This window comes from Electrophorus electricus, chromosome 8 (assembly GCF_041902795.1).
Source record: "Electrophorus electricus isolate QZ-2024a chromosome 8, ASM4190279v1, whole genome shotgun sequence".
Classification (NCBI taxonomy): domain Eukaryota; kingdom Metazoa; phylum Chordata; class Actinopteri; order Gymnotiformes; family Gymnotidae; genus Electrophorus; species Electrophorus electricus.
Window position 1 is genome coordinate 25,970,861 of NC_137504.1, and position 26,640 is coordinate 25,997,500.

The following is a 26,640-nucleotide window of genomic DNA, read 5'->3' on the forward strand; positions in this document are numbered from 1 at the left end:
GCCAGATATCAGTTATATATTTACACTGGACTCACCACACACACACACACACACACACACACACACACACACACAGACACAGAGACACACACACACACACACACAGACACACACACATACACACACACAGAGACACACACACACAGACACACACACACAGACACACACATACACACACACATACACACACACATACACATACACATACACACACACACACACACACACAAACACACACACACACATACACACACACACACAGAGCCTCCTCACTTTTCTCTATTGCTTAGTTGCCACTGCAAACTAAGGTATTTTACATTTCGTCCCCGTCAGCAGATCAATGTAAGACAGGTGGGGAAGAAATGATCGGAGCAGAGTGTGTGAGGACAGCAGAGTGTGTGAGGACAGCAGAGAGTGTGTGAGGACAGCAGTGTGTGAGGACAGCAGAGAGTGTGTGAGGACAGCAGAGTGTGTATGAGGACAGCAGAGAGTGTGTGAGGACAGCAGAGAGTGTGTGAGGACAGCAGAGTGTGTGTGAGGACAGCAGAGAGTGTGTGAGGACAGCAGAGAGTGTGTGAGGACAGCAGAGTGTGTGTGAGGACAGCAGAGTGTGTGTGAGGACAGCAGTGTGTGAGGACAGCAGAGAGTGTGTGAGGACAGCAGAGAGTGTGAGGACAGCAGAGTGTGTGAGGACAGCAGAGTGTGTGAGGACAGCAGAGAGTGTGAGGACAGCAGAGAGTTTGTGAGGACAGCAGAGAGTTTGTGAGGACATCACCCCGGTCAGCACACATGCACACTTCCATGGCTCTGCGCATCTGTTTGACTGCTGCCCTCTGGGTCACTGTTTGTCACGGTAGTAGTTTAAACGACTTGTTTGTTGAAGTTTAGATTTTTGCTTGTGCATTGCATTCTCTATGCTATGACTAACATGCCTGGCCATGTGGGTGATGACCTGTATACCTTCTAGGGCTGCTCAGACCACTTAGCAAGAAAATCTGAAACTAACTGCAACTTTAAATTATATAAATAGAGGAAAAGCCACATATGCTTGTATCTTTAAGCCTTGTTCTTCAGACAGAGGAGCTCTAGGGATTAAAGTGCTGGACAGGTGAATGACATCAAACGCGCCTGCTCCGCAGGGGTAGCTGAACAGGTGGATGACGTCACATGGCTTTTTCATTGATCCAGCTTTCCCAGGCCTCCAGGCCGGAGATGCAGCTCTTCCGTCGGCCTCTCCCCAGCCTCGGCCCGCATGACATCATCGACATTAGCCGCCCACGGGGCCCTAAATCCAATCAGCAAGAGCAGCCTGCACCCCCCCCCCCCCCACCCCCCACTCTCTCTATCTGGCCATCACATCATTCCCCATATTACTGCTATCAAATTTAGCCCATTTAATAAAGGCTGGGGCTATTAATTAGAGGCATATATTAGCCCTACCCTCCAGCAGGGGCCTGGCATGAGCAATGGTCTCAGCCCTCTGTTGTGCCAGCATTACGTAAGCGCCCTCAGTCTCTGCCAGGGACCCGCTGATACCTGCACATCAGCATAGTGCGGCGCAGTTTTGCTGATATCAGGGAGGCAGCAAGCAAGTGAGGGGAAAAAAAAAAAAAAAAAAGAGTGGAGATTCTAAGTAGGTCAGCAGAGGAACCTGAAACGAATCCCTCCCGAGGGTGACTCGTCATGATCACTGATTAAGGCAGTCCAAAAACCCGAGTCAGCAATAAAACAAAGGCCCAGATAGGAGACTGGATTTCGGGACTGGCTCGGAAATAATAAATAAATAAATAAATAAATAAATAAATAAATAAATAAATAGAATGCGCAGCGACTGTGTTTCCTACGAGGACGCGTCCAGCAGGCAGAAGAGCGTCATCGGGGAAAGCTTGAGGAAGAGTGGACTGGTGAATCTCACTGATCACACCAAACTAGTGTACCAGCCAACCATGGTTAGTGCTCCTCTAGCACGAGACTTAGACAGTCTGCGAAACCACTGGCTTGTTTAGTGGTTTTTCAGCTCTGCCACAGCTGCGTACCTAACTAGCAGGCGGGCTGAATCAGGTTTGTAAGGCCATGTAGTGCAGCTGCCCTCCAGAACTCCAATTACCCACGAGCCCCGGCGTCTTAGTGATGCTAGCTTACAGAGGTCCACTTCAGTGCGTAGTTAGCCAAGCGCTAGCAACACAGTGCAGCAATAAGCTGCGAACTGCAGAGGCGAGCCAGGCCGGGTCAGCGCACTCCTGTCGGGCAGCTTGGCAGAGGACAGGGCCCATGGAACTCAGACACCACCGGTTGGCACGGGGCCGCTCTGGTGGCAAGCTGCAGCAACTGAAGCTAAGCGCCTATTGATCTGGCTTGGCTCGATGTCAGCCCCCACCCACCGGCTCGCTTCATGGCCATCGATTCGGGCTCCTCTCGTCCCAGCAGCCCTGCTCCACCCGTACCTCCCACCCCCACCTCCTTGTGTCCCCTACAGCCCTGCTCGCATAGGAAATCAATATCACCGATCGATCACCAACTTGTCATTCTGTTTCCCCCAGTGCAAAACAGCTGACTCAGCACAAATTCCTGTCCGAAAGAAATGCAAGTAATAGAAAATCAGCAACAGTGACAAACAATAACAAAACAACAAACTATAATACTATATACAAAATATAATACTATATAATACGATATATTCGCAGAAAAACTCTGCTTCTCTGGACGTGACAGTTTACTGAGTCTCTCCTAAAACTTGGCAAAAATCTTCAGAACAGCTTTAACAAATTTCCGTGATTAAATCTCATTTTCACCAGCGAAATGCCCGGTGCTTTGCAGCCTGTCCAATACGTCATGAAGCCCTACAACTCTTTGGTTATGGCCTCGAGCCTGTTACCCAGTGAGATCCCACCAGGGAAATCAGGGTTTTCTACAGACAGGTGTGAACCAAAACTCTCCCCAGACTAGTTTGAAACGTCCTATAACCAATTCCAGCAATCATCGCTAAATCAATGCAATACTTCTGACAGGTGAATGTACATTAAGCTCTTCCTATTAGTTCACATAATAGGGTCATTTTAAAATTATAGTGTTTACCGGCAGCTTTGTAACTTTTTCCGACTTAGCCCCCACCTCACTGCGGTTCACTTAGGTTCAGAGATTACTGTAATCGTGCCGTTTTTCCAGTGCGGGGTAATCAGGAGGACCGGTGCATGCCTGGCTGTGTGTCTAACGAGCGATCATCGAATGAGGGCTGGGGTGGACGACTATGACAGCGGTGTGCGTCTGCACATCCAACAGCAGCAAAGCTGCGCTCCAAGACGATTACTGTAAGCCACTTTACCTTGCCTACAAAGTCCATTTTTAAGCAGCACTTCTATTCAGAAAACAACTCGGAATATGATTTTTTTTTTTTTTTATGTATTTAATTGCATTTTTTCCCCAATTACATGTTTTATACATGTGGCTGCTGTAGAGATCGAGGAGAAGTTCCTTTCAGACACCTTTCAGGGAAAAGCAGATCTAAGCGTGTAGGCATTTTGAAATTATGAATCACCAGTCAATCACCTCCAAGCTCACATCCCACCAAAGATACTCGAGGCACACTGCAACATTCCCTCTGCATCTGTGGCACCGCATGTGTGCGAGAGACAGATAGAGAGCCTCTGAGTGTGTGTGTGTGTGTGTGTGTGTGTGTGTGTGTGTGTGTGTGTGTGTGTGTTGTCCTGGGCAACAGAAGAAAACACACCATGACTTTGGGTGGGTTTATCCAGTGGTGCTCCAGAAAACTGCTAGCTGTCATATTGTCGGGGAGGATGACCACATCGTTGTTCATGTCCCGGCATGAAAGCTCACACTCTGATCCTATGTGTGATAGAGACAGAGACAGAGACAGAGACAGAGACCCAGGGAGAGAAAAGGCAAAATTATGTTTCAAGTATCAAATCATTTTATTCCTTCAAATAAGAAAATCCCCCATAATCCAAACGGGTGGGAATAGGTCAAAGTGTAATGGTTCCGACTTCCACAGTGACAGTGTTTCATTATTCCCCCAGTGAGCTCATTATAGCTGCTTTTCCAAGCAGACATTCAACTAAATAACTAGGAACGGGAATGTCCCTAAAATCAGAACAAAAGTTTAACATTTTAAAGCTTAATCCTATTCTGAAAGAGTGAATTCATAGCAGGTCCACGGGTCACATCTATTAGAAACCAGTGTGCATATGTGTGTTTGTGTGTGTGTGTGTGTTTGTCTGTGTTTGCACCATTTTGCAATGGATGTTATCATAATCTGAGGCTGAAGTAACGCTAACAGAGGGAAGAGGCCCGAAAGGTTGCCAGATTTTCGGGCCACCTCCCAGGTCAAAGACAAAATAAGCAGCCTTGTGAGCGTCTGTCCATGTAAGGGTGTGCCAGCAGGTGCATGCAGTGTTACCCCAGTCAGCGCGGACCCACCTATGGCATATCCCTTCTTGCAGACGACCCGGATGCTGGGGTGCAGGTTCTGAGGTAGAGAGCACTGGCCCTTCAGCTGAGGACAGATCCGGAAGGTTCCGGTCCAGTTCCCGTCCTTCCTACAGCGGATCACGTTGGTGTGAGGGCCCTAGAGGGAAACAGGAGAGAGAAAGGCGGAACATCGTGTGTCACGCGAAACATCGTGTGACACGGCTTTGTGTGCGGTTAACCCAACGCGGTCGCCAAGCACGATGGCGCGCCTGCTTCAGTGTGTCTCGAGGACAGATTGAGGTACTGTCCATTACTTATGCTTCTACAAAACAGTAATGCTATGCTCTTGGAATGATGCTTCATTGGATCACTCTTCATTGGATTTTTCTTGTGCTCTGGTGCCGAACTTCCAGGAATTCATGAGGGATCGTTTGATTATGTCTGTGCCATGTTGCAAATTCCAAAGTGACGTCACGTGACATGATGAAACATCATAGTGTGCTGGGGAAACACTGCTGGCAACACTGGAGTGAGAGTACTCATATAATGTGTGTGTGTGTGAGTGTGTGTGTGTGTGTGTGTGTGTGTGTGTGTGTGTGTGTGTGTGTGTGTGTGTGTGAGAGTGTGTGTGTGTGTGTGTGTGTGTGTGTGTGTGTGTGAGAGTGTGTGTGTGTGTGTGTGTGAGAGTGTGTGTGTGTGTGTGAGTGTGTGTGTGTGTGTGTGAGTGTGTGTGTGTGTGTGAGAGTGTGTGTGTGTGTGTGTGTGTGTGTGTGTGTGTGTGTGTGTGTGTGTGTGTGTGTGTGTGTGAGAGTGTGTGTGTGTGTGTGTGTGTGTGTGTGTGTGAGAGTGTGTGTGTGTGTGTGTGAGAGAGTGTGTGTGTGTGTGTGTGTGTGTGTGTGTGTGTGTGTGTGTGAGTGTGTGAGTGTGTGTGTGTGTGAGAGTGTGTGTGTGTGTGTGTGAGTGTGTGTGTGTGTGTGTGTGTGTGTGTGTGAGAGTGTGTGTGTGTGTGTGTGAGAGTGTGTGTGTGTGTGTGTGAGAGTGTGTGTGTGTGTGTGTGTGTGTGTGTGTGTGTGTGAGTGTGTGTGTGTGTGTGTGTGTGTGTGTGAGTGTGTGAGTGTGTGTGTGTGTGTGAGTGTGTGTGTGTGTGTGTGTGTGTGTGTGTGTGTGTGTGTGTGTGTGTGTGCCCGAGTGATGAGGACATTGGCAGAACACATCATGACCCTGTTCCAGGTTCTGAAACCATAGCTCTTCCCTCTGCATGTTTAAAACAAAACAGATGGACAGGCGAGAGGACAGACAGACAGACAGGCAGAGAAGGCGGAGCCACCGAGTAGCTAATGGCCAGCAGCACATACAGCACTGGGTCTTCCCAAATCAGCTACAGAGTAAAAAAAATGGGCCGTCATTAAATCGTTTAGCAGCGTTAACTCCAATCCTATCGCTGAAATGAAGTAACTGAACTGCAACCATAAAAAACAGCAACACACGCAGGGCCGTCCGTGGAACGGTAACAGCTGGCGGTGTGCGGAGACAGGATGGAGGCGGACCTGCTTGCAGGGGGCGGGCGGCCTCGCTGTGCGGTTGGCCGACCCGTGGCACTGCAGCCAGCAGGTGCTGTCGAAGCGGAAGCCGTCCGTGCACTGGTACATTCCGTGGAAGACCGCCGGCGGCTCCGGACACGTGACGGGTTCGCAGGAGCCCTCCAGCCAACGGCCGTCCTCCGTGCACTGCCTCTTAAAGGCCCGCCTTCGGGGAGGGAGATGATTGGTTAAAAAAGGAGAGAGAAAAGTCTCTTGGGACAAGGTGATTCACACGGTGATGACTTCAAATTGTACAGTGTTACGATTCTGAACATAGCGATGCAAACACAGTGAGCAGGTGGTTCAAATGCTGAAATGTTTTGTTGAACTGCCATCATGACCCTGTTTAAGATCTTACTGGAACCCCCCCCCCCCCCGCCCCCCACTGATTGACTGCACGGACGGATATATTACATCGATAAGCCCGAGAGCTAAAACTGTGAGTAAAGAGACAGTGCTGTCTGGTGGAAGGACGCGGTGGGTGTGGCCTGAGGGGAAGGGGGCGGCACCTCTTGGGCTTGTTGGCGACGTGGTAGCCGGGCTTGCATTTGTACTTGCAGAGGGAGCCCACTTTGAGGCCCGCTTCGGTACAGCGCAGGGTCTGGAGCTCGGCGTTGGGCACAGGGGGTGGGGCGGGGCAGCGCAGCTCACAGAGCGCCTCAGGGAAGGACCACAGACCGTCCTCCATGCACGTCAGCGTGTTGTTAGTGCCTGAGGCCAGGGGGAAAAGACAGAAATGCTTGTGTAACGCAGTGCATTGTGGTCACTGGTTTCAGCATTCGGTATTCAGCACTCAGTACTCAGGAGTGATTATTCATGGGTAATGAAGTATGGCGAATTTGCTGGCCAGACTGCGCAAAAAGGATTTAATACACAGCACCCATAGATGGCCCTAACTAATTATACTGTTACTTACACCGTGAAGTAAATCCCTAAACATGCTAATGTTATGAATGCTAAGTGAGACACTTATTAAATTAACACTGGAAAGAGCTTTTAGCATAGCATAATACACTGAAGGCAGTGGTGGCCATTTGGCAGCTCTGCAAATGAATCACACTGGTGAGTCCACACTAGCATCCGCTATCCCTCTGCCAGTTAGGTGACGTATTCCTTTCAACTCCAATTTGCTCAGCAGTAGCTCAGCAGTGTGTGTGCATGTTTTTGTGGATATGCATGTGAGTGTGCATGCTTTGTGTGTGTGTGTGTGTGTGTGTGTGTGTGTGTGTCTGTGTCTTTGTGTGAGCAAGCTTAAGCATATGTATATGCTAGCATGCCTAGCATGCCTATGTGTGTGTTTGTATGCATGTGTTTGTGTATGTGTGAGTTTATGCATCTATGTGTGTGTGTGTGTGTGTGTGTGTGTGTGTGTGTGTGTGCGTGCATGCGTGCACGTGTGTAAATGAGGTGGGCTTGACTCTCACCCACGAGCTGAGCTGGTTCCCTGCACTGAAAGGTGCACTTCTTGCCGTAGGTGGTGCCCTCTGGGAAGTGGAAGCTGGCAGGGTGAACGTGGTACTTGTCGGGCAGGCCGCAGTCCACCGGCTCGCACGACACCTGCTTGTTCCACTTGCCGTCTGTGCAGGTGATGGTGACCATGGATCCTGACTGCATTGGGGCAAACACATGGGCCATCAGCACCGAACTCTGTAGAGCTGCAGAACCCTCAGCACACTAAGAAACGCCGACAATCTCACAGATGCGGGAGTTTAGTGTGCTACGCCATTAAAGTCTCTGGGCTACTTTTTAACGTGTCCAGTCGGAGACACAGACATCCGTAACCAGTGGATCAACAGAGGGCTACAGTACTGTGATGCATCTGCAGGGTGGTGTGTCCAGAGAAGAACCTTCAGCGTTCCTGTGCTGAACCAGCAGGAGTGTGGAAGCAACACAACCCCAGAGCCCCTAAACACACCAGCTTAGGGCACACAACCAAGGAAGATATTAGCCTTCAAAAAATTTGCTTTTAATTTGTATTTTCTCTTTGTATTTTATCATAAGCACATTGTAAGCTTAGTTTTTAATGCAATCCATAGGTAAATAAATATAAAATGATTATAAGCTTATACATCCAAAAAGTCCAAAACAAGGTGTGTATTAACCATCGAACCTTTTCATATGATATATGTTTAATGGGTTATATCTGTTACAGCAAGCGATTCTGCCAGTGTCTGTTCCCATCCAAAGCCCAGACATGATGGGCTGTTCTGATCTAAGCAAATCAGTTTGTGGTTTGGATACCAGTGAGAAAGAATGTTGGCTTCCACTGCCTCGCCGACAAACTGATATTCCAAAAATGCCCGAACAGACCTAACATCTGGTTGCAAAGTGAAGGTCCTCTTAGCAGGCCTTCACTTCTAACTTGGCCTTTTCATCTTCAAACTCCTCTCACAACTCTGCCTTGTTGCCAAACCCTTTCAGAATACTCACAGCTTATCTTCAGTAATTTATGTTGTGTTTAAAAATAAATAAATAAATAAATAAAGCTACGTTGTATAAAGGTCTGTCCTAACCCCTCGTCCCCTACACATTGGTGAGTGTCTCCCACAGCACACTTTTCATTCTGTAAATGCCGTGCTTAGGCCAAATGGATTCTGCAGGATACTTCTTTTCCAGTTGATGTTCTGATCTAGTCCATATTCAGACAGCCCTTATATGTTCACGTTTGAAGCATCTTGTAGCGTTAACAGCCCTGCATTCCCAAGAAATCCTCTAATTTGCGATAAAATGAACTTTATCGTTTCAAATTCATGTTCGGTTGCCAGTAATTAACACTTACAGCGCAGTAATCCCCTCACCAGGTGGCTGAATGCTCACTTTTATGTGCTACGGCCTTTGAGTTATGATGAGTGTAACGCTGGCTCATAAAGACCAAACCCAAATCTCGCAACAGTCTCCGAACATACGCTCCGCACAAATATGGTTTCGGTCAGAGAACAATATGAGAATATCCGATAGCCTCGCTGAGGTAACAGCATCCAAGAAAGATATCAAAGGAGACATATATTCAGCCAAGCAGCCATTACTCATTGTTTTCATTGTTTTGGAAGAGTGCGGAATACCTTCTTAGTCTTTTGGTTCTTTTTTTTTTTTTTTATTATTGTTGTTTTCATTTTTTTAGAAATGCCTCCCCCCCCCCCGGTAATTGCTTTTTATGGCTGGGTCCATGCTCCAGCGTTATGACATGGATGGAACTGAGACACTGCAGAGGCTGCGTGTCTTGAATTAAACACAGTGTTCCTTCATAACGCTTCCCGCTCACCACAGATGAGAACAGCCTGTTTGAAAGGAGGAAAGATGGAGAGCAGATTTTATCTGGTGTTTGGGTGAAACCTTGAATGCACCAGCCTCAAAAATAGTTTTGTAATATTTTTCTTCCACCCATGTGAGGGGCGGGGGGGTCGGGGGCTTTTCTGCACACACCCCTTCTGCTGTGTAGTGGTCCGTGCTTGAGTGCATGACAATAGTTTCATATGGAAAAGTGTACAGGGACTTAAACACAAAGGGAAGACAGACAAATAAGGGTATGTGTCTAGGCATCCTTTCCAGGCAACTACTCAGAGAGATCTAAAATTCTAAGGAAGCCAAAATGTTCTGATGGCATTTACAATCGTAAAAAATATGTTGGTACACAAGAATTGGCATCTTTTTACGTATGGCCAGAGTCTGGAGCAGGAAGGCTGCACTCTGTTAACGTTGTGGACACACAAATCTGTGCTTCCTTCCACACCTTACCATCTCATCTTGTTTCTATTTCTTGACACATCAAAACAATATCATGTTATTCAGACTCAATGTAGCTATTTCTGCATTTTTGTGTGAAAAAACATATGTCTCCAATACGGGTGGTAAATAGACACCTTTATACTTTGGGAACTGATACGGCCATGTCTGGATGAGCAGTCTATATGTCTGAGAATACCTGAGAAGATGAAGAGAAACTCGTCTCTTGTATGATTGATTGGTTCAGTGAGACCCACAAATGCAGTCGCACATATGCCAACACAACACACACACACACACACACACACACACACACACACACGCATATGCACACGCGCACACACACGCATACGCACACGCACACACACACGCGTACACGCACACGCACATCCAGGTGTCTACCTACAGAATATGCAGTACCTAAACCTATACCAACCTTTCTAGAATATTGCTTCAGAATATGTCTTTACATTTGTGTGTATGTGGTGTGTGTGTGTGTGTGTGTGTGTGTGTGTGTGTGTGTGTGTGAGTGTGTGTGTGTGTGTGTGTGCGCGTGTAATCTTGGTCTCAGGTTGCTTCGTGGCTGATCAGCAGGCATTACATGAAACTTCTTCCCATATCCAGTCTCTGCCTGTATGGCCCTGATCAGTAAGGCCCAGCCAGCCCTCCTTCACTGGGAGATTGGGTTTCTGCTGGGGGTTTCCTGTGGGGTTCGTGGCTGGAAACCACAGTCACTGACAGTTTAGTGGATCTAACTGATGACTGTTACGTGGCGAATGTTGCATTCCATTGCAAAAAGCATTAGACACAGGTAAATGTATGTAAATGGAAGAAGTGCACACACGTGCGCATAAACAAACAAACCTATAACAAACACACATAAAACAACAGGGTACCGGCAGTTAATGTCCAGCTGGAGGCAGAGTGAGAAAAAAAGCACGTTCGTGTTGAGAAGACAGCAGTTGTGCAAAAGGAGTTTCCTCCTTTACTATTTTTTTCTCCAATTCTTCTAAAGTCTTTTTCTCGTCCACTGTGCCGGGCATCGCGTCTAACCCAGCCCGGGTATCAGAATGTTTACGGGGCAGAACCCCAGCACGATGCCACTCCAGGTACAGAGCCGTGCTTTCCCTCCTCCACCCAGGTCATTTCTCAAGTCTGTCCTGAAGTACCGTGTTACACGGCTGACGGCTGCAATCATCTCCGCTTACATGTCAGTAAGTGCGGCCGCATGCAGTATTCATCAATACGGCAACACGATATAGACTATCAATACAAAAGTATACGTTGTCATGGGACATCAGCATTGGGATGCTGGCAAACTGTCCGCCGGTCTTGGCCTTCGGCATCACACATCTTTGCACAGGTCGGAATTCTGTCGGTTATAAACAGGTGTGGGTCTGCTTCACAACTCTGTGAGTTAAACTATGAAATGCCAAACGCCCCCCCCCCCACCCCCCCACCCCTTCCCTTAAAGAAGAGCGGGAGATGGCCGTGCTCTCGCAACGGCCTGCTCAAGCCCTCGTCGTTCTGTTGTCCGGGTCTCGTCTGCGGGGTAAGGAGTACCTCCACAGATCACGTGTTCCTCGCACTGGGAGGAATGGGAGAAAGCTGCACCCAGGCACGTCACTCCGAGTTCCCCAGCTGTTGCCCAAATAATTGATTATTTGCTCTATCGCCGGGGATAGGGCACACCTCCACCCACCAGCCTAACTAATCTCCCAAACGCAGCGCTGGAGATTTGCATGTCCAGGGGAAAGTGGGATTAGCGTGTTTCCCACATCGGTTATCCATCAAACATCTGAGAAAAGGGTTTACACAGAGAAAATCAAAACAAGAGAGCACTCACGCTCTCGGCCGATCTCTTTCACACACACGCACACACACATACAAACAAGTGCAGAGAACAGATGGTTTTGGAGATAGAATGGTCTAAAAGAGTTCCTGGAAGCCCGTTTGACACGAGCGAGGCCCGTCTGCGATCTAATGAAACAAGATAAGGTGCAGATTGACATCACACTCCTCTTTCACTCTTTCCGTGCTGATGCTGCACTTGCAGATACACAAGCACAAATACACGTAAACACACAAACACAGGACGCAAACACGATACACAGAAGGATGACGTCCTGTTTTTCCATGGGGACTATGACCCCTTCACAAAACCTGTTGAGTGACAAATGCTCCCAGTCACAATAACGCCCTCCCACATACAATAGTGAACACTGAAATGCTGAAAAAAATACCTTAAAGTGTCTTCTATTTATAGGACTGTCAACTAAATGTCATCTGAATAGTTGACATAATGAGATTATGTCAACTATTTACAGGATTATGACACATTCCAGTCTGTTTCATATGGGCTGTGTGTGTCCAGGAGTTGTTGCGCTCCGCTCCAACTGTGATTCAGCCCCTAAAACCATTTTGTATTTCAGAGCCTAACATGGACTGTCAGGCTAACATATGACCAAACAAGATTTCAACTTATTTCAATTTATATCTGGCCCCATTAATGGACATTGGGTGGGTGTGGCAGGAGTGTTCCGGGTGCGGGTGGGGGTGCGGGTGGGTGGGTGTGTGGGTGGGGGTGCGGGTGGGTGTGTGGGAGGGCCACTGGTAATCACTTCCACATGTAGGTCCTCCAAGCATGCAAAGTGCCGTGGAGGTGCTGTTCCATAATGCTAATGGCAGTGCAGAATCTTAAGGGCTTTTGGCAAAAGAGGCCGGCTGGAATGCACAAGCTCATGTGTTCTCTCTCTCTCTCTCTCTCTCGCTCTCTCGCTCTCGCTCTCACTCTCTCATATCTTTCTCTTTCTCTCCATTTATCTATATTCCTCTGTCCCTCTCTATTTATCTCTAATTCTTTCACACACACACACACACACACACACACACTCCCCCTCCCCACCTCTCTTCCTCCCTCCCTGTACCTACTTCTTGGCTGTGTGTGTACCTGACTCTTGATGAGGTCATCGTCCCGTTGGATCTGAAGCACGTAGCCGCTGTTGCAGGTGACGTTGCAGCGAGCCCCGTTGAAGTAGCCGTCGCCGTGGCTGCCCCCGCCGCTACACCTCAGCTCTGCATTGCGGACCTTCGGCTCCTGGCAGTCAATGGCCTCGCAGGAGTAATGAACGCAACTGGGGGGAGAGAGACAGAGAGAGAGAGAGACAAAAAGAAAGGCAGAAAGGGCCAGGGAGAAAGAGGAGAGAAAGGGGAAAAGGCAGAGAAAGAAACGAGAGATGGGGAGACAGTGAGAGAGAGAGAGAGAGAGAGAGAGAGAGAGAGAGAGAGAGAGAGAGAGAGAAAGGCTGCTTAGTGGCTGTCGTGCACAAACTGCACTACGTCATCCTCCAGACAGCTCTGGGGACTAACAGTGGAACAGTACATGTCACATTCAACTCCGGCGAGATGCGCACACCGCGGTCATCCTGACATTAATCTTCATTACTTTGGCAACAAAGCCATGGAGAGGACAGCTGCAATATAAATAGGATGTGCTTGGCCCACACCCTGCTTCCACCGCTGGAGCTAAACAAATGAGCACCACCAGCCCCACGACGGAAGCGCCGCACCGAGACAGCGGACGGAGCCCCGCTCGGCGCACGCCGACCGCTCACCAGAAGCTCGAGCGGGGGCTGCGACCCAAACAAGGCCTTTGGGGTCAGGCGGCGGCGATGCGTTAGCAGAGGAAACACAGAGCGTTCCCCCGCCAAGAGCTGTAAGAGGGATCTGTTGCCCAACCTGCACCTAGACATACCGCAACGGGACGCTTCTCCTTTGCTGTGTTAAAAGTGCAGGATGGGGAGGCGTCCATAGCGCAGGAGCAAGCAAGGCCTGGCCACTTCTGCCTCACACAGACAAATAACGGAAATCAATCAGCAGATCAATCAGCTGTTGGATCATTAACACATGCCTGTGCCTTGATTGAATCAACATGGAGAAAGCAAGACAGAGGAAGAAGGGGATTGGATTACAGACAGAGGGGGGAGAGAGAGAGAGAAAGTTCTTTTTAATGAATCAATAGACTGGCCTATTAAAATAAATGACAACACAATATCCCAACTTTATGATGACTGCACACTAGGTCTTTTTATTTCCTTCATTTCAAGCACGGAGCCATCTGCGGACGCGGCTGTAACAACTCAACAAGGGCAAGAGTTGGAAGCAGGGCCTCGAGTTTACGCGCTGTTGTCGCGATTTCTAACTCCGTGCACAGCGTGCACACTGCGATTCCTGTGTCTGCCAGGGCTCGATGCGCATTAAAAATTAAAAAAAAAATAAAGGAAGAAGTCAGAAGAGAGAAAAAAAAACCTTAAAACTGGCACGCTGAGGCAGCAGCTTTGAGCTTTTAGCTGACCAAGTGGTACGGTGGAAGATCTGGAGGGCGTTTGAGAGGAGGTCACTTTCCGAAACCCAGTAGCCAATATGAGAAATGGACCAAAGTAGAGGTTTAAGATTTCACCCACACACAAGGTTTCATCTGGCAGAAGTAAAAATATCTGTATCTAGCTTTTCAAAACCGCCCAAAGGTTTCACATTGGCTGTGGGAGAAAAATGTGCTCTGCCGAACCTCTCGTGGGCTACAGGTATTTGATTACGCGCACAAATATTTCCTCGCAATAGCAGCGATACACAATGTCAATAAATCTTGCACGGCGAATTCTTGCAGATCTAGAACTCCCTGGTTTGTTGTCATGTTGCTCGGCGTCTGATTACGCACACAGCTATCTCTGATAACAAATACGAACCAAAGCACGAAAGAAATACAAAAGCCAAAATCAATCAGACAGTCAATCAACCAGTCAATGGCTCAATCAAAACAGCAATCATAATTTTTGCATCTTGAAGTTTGCAGTTGTTCATCATTGCCTGTCCAGCTCTGCAACCTTTTTTAGGACACGACTTAATTCGCTTCAGAGCAAAGAGGAAATGGGTGCGATGTCCGTTTTAAAGCTGCCAGCGCTCATGCGTGGATCGGCATACTTATTTAAACCTGCAGTCCTGCGGAGACTGGGCTGGGATGGGAAGGCCAGCGGAGGAATGAACAAAACACATTCCAGCACATCCAAATATCTGAGCGAACGCCAGGGCTTTGTTTAACGGGCATGGGGTTATGGAAACAAGCAGGGGGAGAGTGGTGGGGTGTGGCGGTGTTACAAGGGTGGGGATAAAAGGTGGTCACTGCTATTAGCAGCAGTGGGAACTGGGGATGGGGGCTTGACAGAAGGACAGGGGTTATGGGAAGCAGGACGCTGACAGCTACAAGTCATCTGCAGCCTCTGAACGTGACGCCAAGCAGAAAACCAGGAGTGCAGGAGCATAGATCATATTCTGGGTTGGTTGTGAGAGTATGTGCGTGCGCCAATGAACAGCTCCGTAGCGGTATAAAGCGCTCTGATGCAAATCATTGTTGTCAATATAAGAAGTGGCCCTTTCCAGCATTTGCAAATTACTATTGCCGTGTAATTTATAGGCTGGTATGGCAATCACCCAGGCCTCAATGAACAAGATGGAATAATACGACTGCTTTAGCTGAAAACAAAATGTTTTCATTTAAAAGATCACGTCGCCCCCAGAAAGCAATGGAGCTATGGTTATGGCGCAATCTCAATACAGGCTTTGAAAAAGTGAAATGGCTAATTGATATGGATATATTCCCCTCAGCCTTTTACCAGTTCAGAACTGCAAGATAAGTGAATCCAGGCAGAAAGCTGTTTTTTTTTTTTTTTCTGCGCCCATATAACCCTTTTGTGAGGGAGACATATGTATGACATTAATTACACAATATTAAAAGCCCGAAAGGCCTGTGGCGAAGGACAAATTCTTACGACACTGAAACGTCTGTTTCGAATGGCAGCTTCAGCTCTCTGTGCCTGTCTTGGGAAAGGTCCACAGGGGGCATCCAGCACTGTGGTGGACCCCGGAGCTTACCTCTGGCCCATGGGATTGTAGATCTCATTGCTCTGGCAGCTGCTGATGGTGATAGGGTCGAAGAACTGGAAGGAACGCAGGCCCACGCCCGAGATGGCCACCAGCTCACAGCGGAAGGTCAGGAGAATGGCCTTGGTGTGGTAGAAGGCCACGCTCAGGTCATGACTCACAGGGATCACCAGGGGGTTGGTCCGACAGCTCAACCGCCAGTCACCTGCAGGGGAAGGCGCGGTCGTAAAGTCCAAAAACAATCAATACCAGATAAAGCTGGATCATTTTTGCTTCGTATAGTCCGTATGTATAGATAAGTCCGCCTTATTGTAGAATCACACTTGCTAGTAATTCTTCACACACCTAGGCTGTGCATCTTTTCCTTGGTGTCGACCAAGTGCACGGTGATGTTGCACTGTGTCTGATCGAGAAAGCTGGTCCCGTCAGCTGCCAGGTGGACGATGACTGCAGCGGCTACCATAGGGTGCAAGAAATAGGCCTGCAAGAGGACATGTATAAGTGGGCTGTCCCGTTACGCTGACCTTGGCGGGTTAGAGGTTTGGAACAATATATGCAGGACCATGGGAAGGATTTCAGGGGAGCTGACTCTCATGTAGATGCTGGATACAGCATTAGGCCTTTCCACAAAAATTCAGTTTATTGTTGGCTAACATTTTTATACAGTCTGTTAGCATTATCCATTTGCAAATGGATGTGGCATGATGCTATCAGGACTGAACCCTACGTGGTTTACTGCAGTTTTCTCACACCTGGGTTTCCTAAACTTTTATTCTAAACCATTATTTGGGTGATGCTATTCATTCCAGACTAGCCCACTGTGAGTGCCCAGCTCTTGGTTCTAACTACTAATGGAAAGATCAAAGGTAGAGCAAAGAAAGCAAAACTCACCTTCAGCCAGTAGCGGGGATACCAGATCTTTGGCTGGGCCTCACGACAGGGAAACCAGGCATACTGGGAAACTCCGTCAGACAGGTCGAACACCTTGGACTGACACGTCTGTGGGGTTGGAACGGGACAACAGCAGGTTAAAAGCAGTTTAACAGAAGCACTAATCAGCCGGTAAGTCTGTCTGTCGAGGTCCTGTTCCAACATAACCTCTTCAGTTTGCCGTATTCTCTGAAAAGGGCAGCCAGTGGTTAGCTCCACCCATGAACTGTCGCTTAGGAGATACAAAGGAACTTATCACAGCTTACTGGCCTATGGCATATGGAATGCAACGCAGCAGAGCGCCCGGCAGTACATGGCCTGAAAAAGGCGTGTGATCCACCCTCGAAAACCACAGTCATAAGTCCTGAGTTCACTCTTTTCCTGCTGTTCTCCCTCCACCTCTCCCACCTCTTCTTTGATAAATGTAAACCTTGGGACCAAATGAACCAGATGCAGACTCATAACCTGCAAGCTTTCACCTTCCACACTCCTGTTGGACTGCTTTTTGTTCACACACACACACACACACACACACACACACACACACACATATATATATATATATATATACACACATACATATACATATACACACACACACACACAATTCATATTTGCTTGCAGTCATGTGATACAGACCCAATCAGTAATTGTCGCAAGGGCAGACAACATCTCATAACCACGCAAGCTCCAAGCTGGTCATAGAGAGGTTACGGAGCTGTCTTCTTGCAGTGGGAGTGAAGATGAGTGAGAGTTACACCAGGGCTGGGCTAGTGCTATCATAGACTGAGTCTGCATTTTCAGAGAAGATGGGCTCATTGAACACCTTTGCAGAAAGTCTGCATGTCCCCTGACAAAGTTGGATTAGTTATACAATTTTTTTTATTATTACTATTATTTTGTTTTGCTATTGTTTTTGCTTCCTTGTTTTTTGTTTTTTTCTCCAGTGGTCACTTCTTCAAAGCGGGACACAAAATTCCATGCTCCATGGCAGGGCATACAGACAATTTGTTTTGCCTTTTCCACTCATTCAGCGAAATTGGATATGAGTAACCTGAGCTCCAGTGGAAACTTCCCTTATAAAATCATTAATATCTTTCTCACAGATCTGTTGATTTGACTGATGTGAGGAGATGTTCCACAGGTGAGATGTTCCAAGGTTGGGACAAGGTAGCAAATAAAGGTTTACCCTCTGTGACCCCAACGGCCCCCTTTTTCCACTGGTCTAACCTCGCAATATGCTATTCGCAGCTTGGAAACATATATCCTGCCATCTTGAACTGCACTCGTAAACTCATTAAATGCCTTCATAGTACCACCACGACCACTAGCACCTTCCCAAATTGCTGTTATATAATCGATCCGTCTCCCACTGTACAACCGCCTGCAAACGGAGTCATCATTATTTGGATTTGGTTGTTAGGGAGAATAAATACATCCAGACACCGTGAGACACCCCCCCCCCAGGGGCGGAGAGAGGAAGCCTCCCCGTGGACAGCATTCCAGCCCCATGACATCACTGCTAAACCACAACAGAGCCACTAAAGCCAGGTCTAACACAAGCAACGCACGGGGGGAAAATAAACCAATAAAACAAATGATGTACAATAAATCGTCAGAAACCACAAGTTGCAAGAATGTGAGGTAGTAAAGTAAAGAGGGAGGTGGAAGAAACAGCACACTAAATGTTCCTGAGCTTGTTGGGACTTGTTCAGCTAGCAAGAAAAGGCCTTTGAGAACTGCCAAGCGCAATCACGCTATAGGGCTTGATTATGGCGTAGCGGCATAAGATTACAGAGCGCTGCACGCACCTAAATTCATGATACAATAGAAGGATAGATCACAAATGCTGAAAAACCTGACAAAAGTTTCTAAAACTCTGAAGAAGGTCCCGTAAGGCTTGTCGATCTCGCCTCGGCCTCAGGTGGAGGGCCTGTAAGACTGCAGACTTGGCAATGTCATTTCTGCTTAGACCTCTGACACGCAGGCCACAAAGCCACAGACTCTTCCAGCCATTAACAGACACTGCGCAAACTTTACACACGCCCGCCTTGCCCCCTACAGCCCGCCTGCACGCAACTGGATGTTTTGAAGTTAATTATAAGCAAATATCCTCCAGCGTTCACTCCTGAAAACAAAGTCTGCCTAGGATGGCCTGACAATTGCTTCCAAGACGTAATTCAGTCCAGCTGTGCAGTTTGAGAGGGAGGGTTTCCACACTAACCCCCCCCCCGCTACACACACACACACACACCGTCCCTCGCCCCCATCACCACCACCACCCACCCAGCGCAGACCAACACACACAAAAACACAATCCTCTTGTCTACAGACTTCAAATTGTGTTGTAAATGATCACTTAAGATAAAAGTAAGTGATTAGTCACTACAGCTGCATGAACCCCTTCACTCCCAAACTCAAACACATGCGTTTGTCTTCCCGTCTTCCCAGCAAGCTAACGCGTGACTACCAGGTTCCACCACAATGATGCAAATGACCCAGATGGGAGCAAATTTCTCACAATCGTCCACAAAATAAAAAAGGAAGGAAAGAAGCATGAGGTGGAAAATATACAAGGAGAGAACAAGCCACATGGCCATGTAACGACTTCCTGTAGTAGGCCTTGATATAGGGTCCAGCACATTCAAAACGGGCTGAGCTAAGTGAGTCACAATGCACACGCAGTCCAGGACCCTCACAGTGCACACACAGTCCAGGACCCTCTCAGTACACACTCAGTCCAGGACTCTCACAGTGCACACGCAGTCCAGGACTCTCACAGTGCAAACACAGTCCAGGACCCTCTCAGTACACACTCAGTCCAGGACTCTCACAGTGCAAACACAGTCCAGGACCCTCACAGTGCACATGCAGTCCAGGACCCTCACAGTACACCCACAGTCCAGGACCCTCTCAGTACACACTCAGTCCAGGACTCTCACAGTGCACACGCAGTCCAGGACCCTCACAGTGCACACACAGTCCAGGACCCTCTCAGTACACACTCAGTCCAGGACTCTCACAGTGCAAACACAGTCCAGGACCCTCACAGTGCACATGCAGTCCAGGACCCTCACAGTGCACCCTCAGTCCAGGACCCTCACAGTGCACCCTCAGTCCAGGACCCTCACAGTGCACCCACAGTCCAGGACCCTCTCAGAGCACCCACAGTCCAGGACCCTTGCAGAGGAATCAAAAGTGCCTGGTTTTCTGTGTCAAACGTCTGATTCAGGAACAGCTACAAGCGTTGGTGCTGGACCAGCAAAAATAAAGTAGCAAAACAGATGCTGGATGCTACATAAGGCCATGCCAGCAGTCAACAGGTATCAAGATTCTTGATATTCTGGGCATTTACCAAGGATGCCATCTCAGTACCGCCAGAGGCGTGTCCTGCATGGTGCTGCTTAGACTTGCTTCCTGCCATCTTAAGTAACCTACAGAGTAAAGCTGACAGCAGTAAAATTGTTGGTGCCGTTTTGATGAACAGACTCATTAGTCTTTAGGAATGCGGTTGCGTGCGGAATGTTCTGGGCGAGGGTCCTACCGAGTGCCAGAGTGCCACCTCTCCCGGGCTTGCTCCTTCTGCCTTAAGAGCCACAAAGTTTCCCTCCTTTCAGCACACTTTCCCCACACGAACGGGCCTCTCCCAGGCAGTGCACATTCTTGCTTTGACATACACTTGCAAATTCGTTTATTTTCCCGGCGCACATTGGATAAACTGTGATTTGTTTTTCCTGCAAAGGCTGAGGCAAACAGGAAAAGGGCTTTCCAGCAAGCCCCACATCTGTGAGACATTTGCGGGGAGACCTGAGTGAGCTTTGATTCGCCATCTCCACATGCGAAACCCTGCACAGGGCTTGCAGCGTGAGGTAATGTCCTTTCGAAACCTCAACCGCGAAGATGGGCAGACACGTTGGTCCACGCTCCCTCGCCTCTCCTGCTTCGCCACTGAGGAACCCGGAGACCGGCTCGACCCGACATGGCAATCTGTGTACCCCTCAGCATCCCTCAGTGCATTGTCTGCCGCTCACCCGCACCCCAGATCTGTCCTCGTGTGCTCCGGCTGACAGCGGAAAGGTGCGTCCCACTGACAAAGCAGGGACAGGACAGACATCCAGGCCAAGGACGGCCTGAGCACACAGGTGCCCTCCCAGCCGACCTCTTCCCGGGAGCCATCCATCTGTGAGCTGCCTCCGCTTCGCATCAATGGGGCTCTTGTTCGGTCCTCCCAGAACCTCTGGTCATGGTTTGCCAGAAAACCGCCGAAGTGTTAACAGCCAACCGCGTAAATTGAGGTTTCTTTTTAGAGTCCGGTCTCTTATGGGAAAACCAGATGGCCTTTTTAATGATAATTGAAACAGGAGAAGTCCTGGTGGTATGGCGGAGTCATTGTTCTAGTTTCTGCCTTGTCTGGGAGGAGAGCCGGTTTGTGCGTTACCTTCTGGAGCGAAAGTGGGAAGTTTGGCTATGGAGGAAACCTGCCGTGGGTTCAGCCTGTAGGGAAGTGGGGACAGTCTACCACACATTTATTTCCATTTGCAATCGCTGTGAACTTGTGATAGCACGCTCATTATGAGTCCCCCCAACAATCGGCCTTATTGGATCACGTCTTGTGACATTTTGGACTGGTCATCATCACAAGGCTATTTGAGTAAATCATTCACATGACAAGAATAATAATTTTGATCAGAATGATACAGCTTCATTTTTAACCATTTACTTGAGATTTAACTGGTTGTAAGGCATAACACAGTAAAATATGTTGCAATATCTGACGGACTTAGCTAATTAGCATAATGAAGCAAACGTAGCTTTTAGGAAGTGTAGCCACTCTACAGAGCAATGTCCTGGATTGCCTCTGAACACCTTGTGCCACACGATGGAATCTTTGCATGTTCATTCCTGAGGCATGCGAGACTCCTTGGGCGTTGCTAACCTCTCCTCTTCTCTGTGCTCCAGAGAGATCAGCCTCATAACGACCTGAATGCCCTGAAAGCAAATCAGACTTGTACGCGAGCAGCGAGCAGCACAAGAGCCTGAAGAAGTACAGAGGGCTAGCGCCTGCTGCTAATCCCCCCACCACACACACACACACACACACACACACACACTTGTGAGCGTAGCTGAAAGCCATTATCTGAAAGTGACCTTGCAATGAAATGGGGTGTTACTAATGCGACCCCAAGTACCCCAGAGCTGGCATTGGCGGGACAGGGACGTGCAGAGAGCCATGTTGCCGTGAGCAGGACTTTGGAACTGACATCACCCCAGAGCTAAGGGGCACCCCTGTGGGCCTGGGGCTTGTGGGGCTTGCAACAGCGCCGTGCACAGCGCCTTGATAAGAGCTCCACCCCATAGGCAGAGTGCTGGCAGCTGAATACAGCATCCTCGCTCAGCCAGGTGCAGGATGTGAGGTTTCCTCAATTAACCTCATAGACCAACAGGCACAACAGACCAGCAGACATGCCTGTTTAGGAGAGTTACGTTTCAGTTGCTCTGAATTGGTCATTTTGGTGTCTGATTATATTAAAAAAAAAAAAAGCAAAAAAGCAGAACACCAGCAACTGGCCCTAGATAATAAATATTGTCTCGGAATGTATGTGTTACGTTACACTTAGATTCTTTTCACTCTGAATGTCATGAAGTGGGTGTCAAATATCATAATTGTTCATTCTGGTTTCATGCCAGAATAAATGCATGAAATAAATGCTACACATAAGAAAGTGGAATCTAATAGTAGAGAAGCAATCAAAAGTGACAGCTCTGAAGACCTCTCAGAGCCATGCCAAACAATGACGTCATCTCTCCACAATACTGCCAATCAGCATCAGAGTCCAGGTACAAGCAAAACATGTGGCTGAGCGATTCGCTCGGCATGCACTTGACATGAACCATAAATCAGGATGTCAGAGTGGCCGGCTTATTCTGGGTGATTCATTTCACAAAGGCTGCTCCCAAAGCTTGCAGTTATTTCTGTCAACACTACTACACCTCGATATCATCCAGAGGAAAATGGCACCGTTTTAACCACCAGCAGCGGCCTAGTTTCAAAGTCTAGCTGGACTCCAGGAGGAAACGATGAACACCCACCAAAGACACCCTTTAACACCTCAGGATCCTGTACATCAGGGGTCCTGCTTAGATTTGAGGTTTTTTGTTTATTCATCTTTTTACATCAGTCTCATAACCAACGGAATGTTATGCAAATTCACTCAAGCAAATGACTGAATTCAGAAGTCTTCTGCTCTCTCCGAAATTCTCTTTCCTGGACGAGACATTTCCATTACTATGTGGGCGCATAACTGCTGGTGACTGTGGGGGAGTCATTGCTAGTGATTGTGGACGAGTCACTGCTGGTGATTGTGGCCGAGTCATTGCTGGTGATTGTTGGTGAGTCACTGCTCGTGACTGTTGGCAAGTCACGGCTGATGATATTGCCAAAAGGCTAAGAGCTAATCTGCAACTTAGCCAGGTCGGAAAGAGAAGGACAGAAGTGTATGGCACACCTTTATACTAGGCCTTTATATTACGCAGCTGTGTAGGGCATAGGAAAAACATTAGCTTGCTTACAACATGATTACAATATGACGAGAGGTACAGAAAGATATTTAATGAATTTACTGGATTTTACCTTTTTCCTGCATTTTTTCCCCTCTCTGTACTCATCCTGTTACTAGATGAGGTCATGTCTCTGTTCTCAGCTCATTTCCAATGCTCTTTGTGTGTGTGCGCATGTGTGTATGTGTGTGTGTGCGTTGCGTGCGTGTGTGTGTGTGTGTGTCTATGTATGCATGTGTCTGTGAGACAAGGGAACACAGTGTCAAACAACAGAACAAAACAAAACACAAAAGGCCATATAAACTGATGCGGTCAAGGAGGTGGCAAGAATGCCAACCTCCACCTTGGGAATGGCCAATCCCAAGGAGCTCTACTGTTCTGCATGAGGTCCGTCTGGATGTGTTCATATCCGACTAGATGACTCGTTCAGTTCGCGGGAATCGCAGCAGACGATGGGCATTCCCCGGAATCGCAAGCTGTAGCCTGGCAGATATTTCTGGGCGCGTCTTTGCTCGCGGAAAGCGCTAGAGCACGGTGGGGTCCGCATGCGCACCGCCGAGCCGCCGCGGGCAACACCGAAACATTCCGCCGCGCTCAGAGGTGCAGGTCTAGACGACAAGCATGTCAAAATGGGCAGCCTTGTGGTGGGGGTGCTCCGGAGAAGCCGTGCCAAGAACATTCCCACCCAGCCCACACAGGGAGAGCAGAGAAGAGCAAAGACACCCTGTTCCTTCTACTTATGAGATACACACACACACACACACACACACACACACACACACACACACACACACACACACACGGTCTTTAAACCATCGGATGGAGAGGGCTTCGACTCACGTGCGTGTGCACGTGTGTGTGTGTGTGTGTGTGTGTGTGTGTGTGTGAGTGTGCGTGCGTGGGAGCGTGCGCTCTCACGTGTGCCACTCAGGAGAAGGAAAATCTGTTCCTTTCACCTACAAGGCTGTGTTCTTCACGGCAGATAGCCAGTGGCCATGGCTGCAGGCCTACTGGCATCTTCCACACAGACACAATTCCCCCGCCTCTACTCCAGCCTCCACGGATTGCTTTCATGTATCCGGGCTGATCGCTATCGACCAACCTCGCTCCCCGTGGGACTTTTGGAGGAACAGACCTGGCCCGGGACCTTCTGAAGGTGGGAACACGAGCAACGAAGGAGGAAAACATCATCAATGAGAAGAACATCAGCGAGCATGTGTCTGGGCATAGAGGAGAGGGGCCCTCACCTACGTACTGATCCGTGCATCCTCAAAAGCCCCAGACGGGGCGGGGCGGGGCAGGGCGGGGCAGGGCTCTGTTTACCGCACAGCAGCTTCTGCACACCGAGGCCGCACACAGCGACTCTGATTGGAGGCAGGGTTTACCACAGGTGTGCACCATAACCTGAGTGTTTGGTCCAGGTGCCCTACAGGTGCCTAACAGCGGAGGCCCCTGTGCTCAGGCACTCTGAGTGCATTTCACTCCGCTGACTGATGTCTGGTCAAGTGTCCTCCAAACTCACAAGAAAGAAGGTCAATAAACTCCCAGGACCCCGTAGCCCGTGTGACGTACGTGCTTTGTTGAAGGGAAGTGTGGCTTTTTCCCCAGTGTGAACGTTATCTAGGAACCTCCCAAGCAGCGTGCAACATCTAAAAGCCGACTCGAAAACACATCTATCTCCAACACATGTCCACGGTGCCAGTAAACCAGAAGGAGAGATGACTCGACAGAGATGACTCTGTGTGTGTGTGTGTGTGTGTGTGTGTGTGTGTGTGTGTGTGTGTGTGTGTGTGTGCGCGTGCGTGCGTGCGTGCGTGCGTGCGTGCGTGCGTGCGTGCGTGCGTGCGTGCGTGCGTGCGTGCGTGCGTGCGTGTGTGTGTGTGTGTGTGTGTGTGTGTGTGTGTGCGTGCGTGTGTGTGTGTGTGTGTGTGTGTGTGTTCTTCATGCTGAGAAGAGTGCAGAGAAGCGCGGGTCTGGCATTTCAGAAGCCGTTAGTGTGAATTAAACACTGACATCTGTCATTTCAGCTGAGGCAGAGAGAAGCTGAAGGCTGTGCGTGTGCCCTGCGCCGTCCGGCTTCAAACAGCCGCATCTGTCTCCAATCTCCCAGCCTCCTGAGGCTGTGATCTTGCCCGGCCGGGCTCGCCTGGGCTGGAACGGGGCCAGGTCACTGCGTGCGGTGTCACCGAGGTCCGAGTGTGATTTTGGGAGACAGCTACAGTGTCCTCCATATTCGGGGGGATAAACAGCTTGAGGCAGGCAAGTGGCGCACAAAAACACGTACCAAACGGGAGGAGACATGGGAGGAGGCCCACAGAATACACGTTAAACGACGCAACGGAATAAGAGCAGGAAAAAACAGAAAGCGTTATGTAACAGACCGCTGTTTGATGTCAGATGTTAGAAAAGATAAAAAGCAATTACAGGAAAGGAACGTATGGAATGTAAAAGAATGCCAATAATCCAAATAAAAACGAACCCTGTAATGACCAGATCATTCCTGTAATCTGATGCAGGAAGGAGGCCGTGCATGACCTGTTTTAGCTGACGCCTCTCGGGAGATTAATGTGTACATTTATGCCGTGATCTGTCCGGCAAACACCAGTGACATGCCAGGACACACAACAAACGCAGGGCTGTTATTGCAGTAGGGCATTCAGGAAAGTGTGAGTGTGTCCACGGATACGAGTACTCTGAACCCCAGTCTCATACATGCATTGCAAAATGGCAGTGAAGGACTATACACTGTCCGTGTGTGTGTGTGTGTGTGTGTGTGTGTGTGTGTGTGTGTGTGTCCTTCACTGCATTCGGAATTCACGCAGAGATAAGATCTGTCTACTTGACCTACTGGACTATGTCCCCTTCACAGGGGTAAATCCTTCAGGAATGCATCCTATATGAGCTCTGCTTTCTCACAGAGGAGGTGAAGTGCTTTTTCAAACACTTGTCTGTCTCTTTGATGAAGAACACGTCACTCCGGGTCCTCACAAGGTCCTCCGGGCTTCCGGGACACTGACGTACCACAATGCAGTGTGTTTTTCCATCCTGCCCTGCTCGAAGACGGAGAAACTACAGCACAAGAGCTTGGAAACGAACTCCGCGACATCACAGTGGACGTAAAGAAATTCGACTGCCATTGACCTACAGATAACGGTCTAGCTTTTCACATAATGAAGAATCCCAACATTGACAAATGGGATATAGGATATACGAAGCTTACTGTAAATCCCAGGACGACCGCTGTTGAAAATAGCAGGTAAAAGGAATTAGAATTTCTCAGTAATGATTTGTTGTCATAAGACTCTTCAATTTTTTTTAAAAAAGGTCAGTAAATCTGTGCGAAAAGAAGAAATTTCCAGAACTTATTTCTTTTCTCCATTTTCCAGCATGTGATCCTAAATAGAGAAAAGCCTTTAAATTCCAGTTAAGGACGTTCCTTGATGGTCACTGTTGCCTCGGCCCGAAGCTTTTGTATCGGCAGGATGGC

The 26,640-nt window shown here is 48.6% G+C and overlaps 1 protein-coding gene across 2 annotated transcripts in view; it reads right to left on the bottom strand.

Moving 5' to 3' along the window:
* pappaa (pregnancy-associated plasma protein A, pappalysin 1a) overlaps positions 1 to 26,640 on the bottom strand; it is a 74,839-nt gene that overhangs the window by 11,239 nt on the left and 36,960 nt on the right. For both annotated transcript variants that reach the window (XM_027025625.3, XM_081718938.1), the window contains exons 12-20: positions 16,557 to 16,664; positions 16,011 to 16,146; positions 15,657 to 15,870; positions 12,679 to 12,862; positions 7,430 to 7,613; positions 6,515 to 6,716; positions 5,973 to 6,171; positions 4,435 to 4,582; positions 3,728 to 3,843 (exon numbers count right to left, since the gene is read on the bottom strand). In XM_027025625.3, the coding sequence (XP_026881426.3) occupies positions 3,728 to 3,843; positions 4,435 to 4,582; positions 5,973 to 6,171; positions 6,515 to 6,716; positions 7,430 to 7,613; positions 12,679 to 12,862; positions 15,657 to 15,870; positions 16,011 to 16,146; positions 16,557 to 16,664 (1,491 nt within the window). The remainder of the gene's footprint in view (positions 1 to 3,727; positions 3,844 to 4,434; positions 4,583 to 5,972; positions 6,172 to 6,514; positions 6,717 to 7,429; positions 7,614 to 12,678; positions 12,863 to 15,656; positions 15,871 to 16,010; positions 16,147 to 16,556; positions 16,665 to 26,640) is intronic.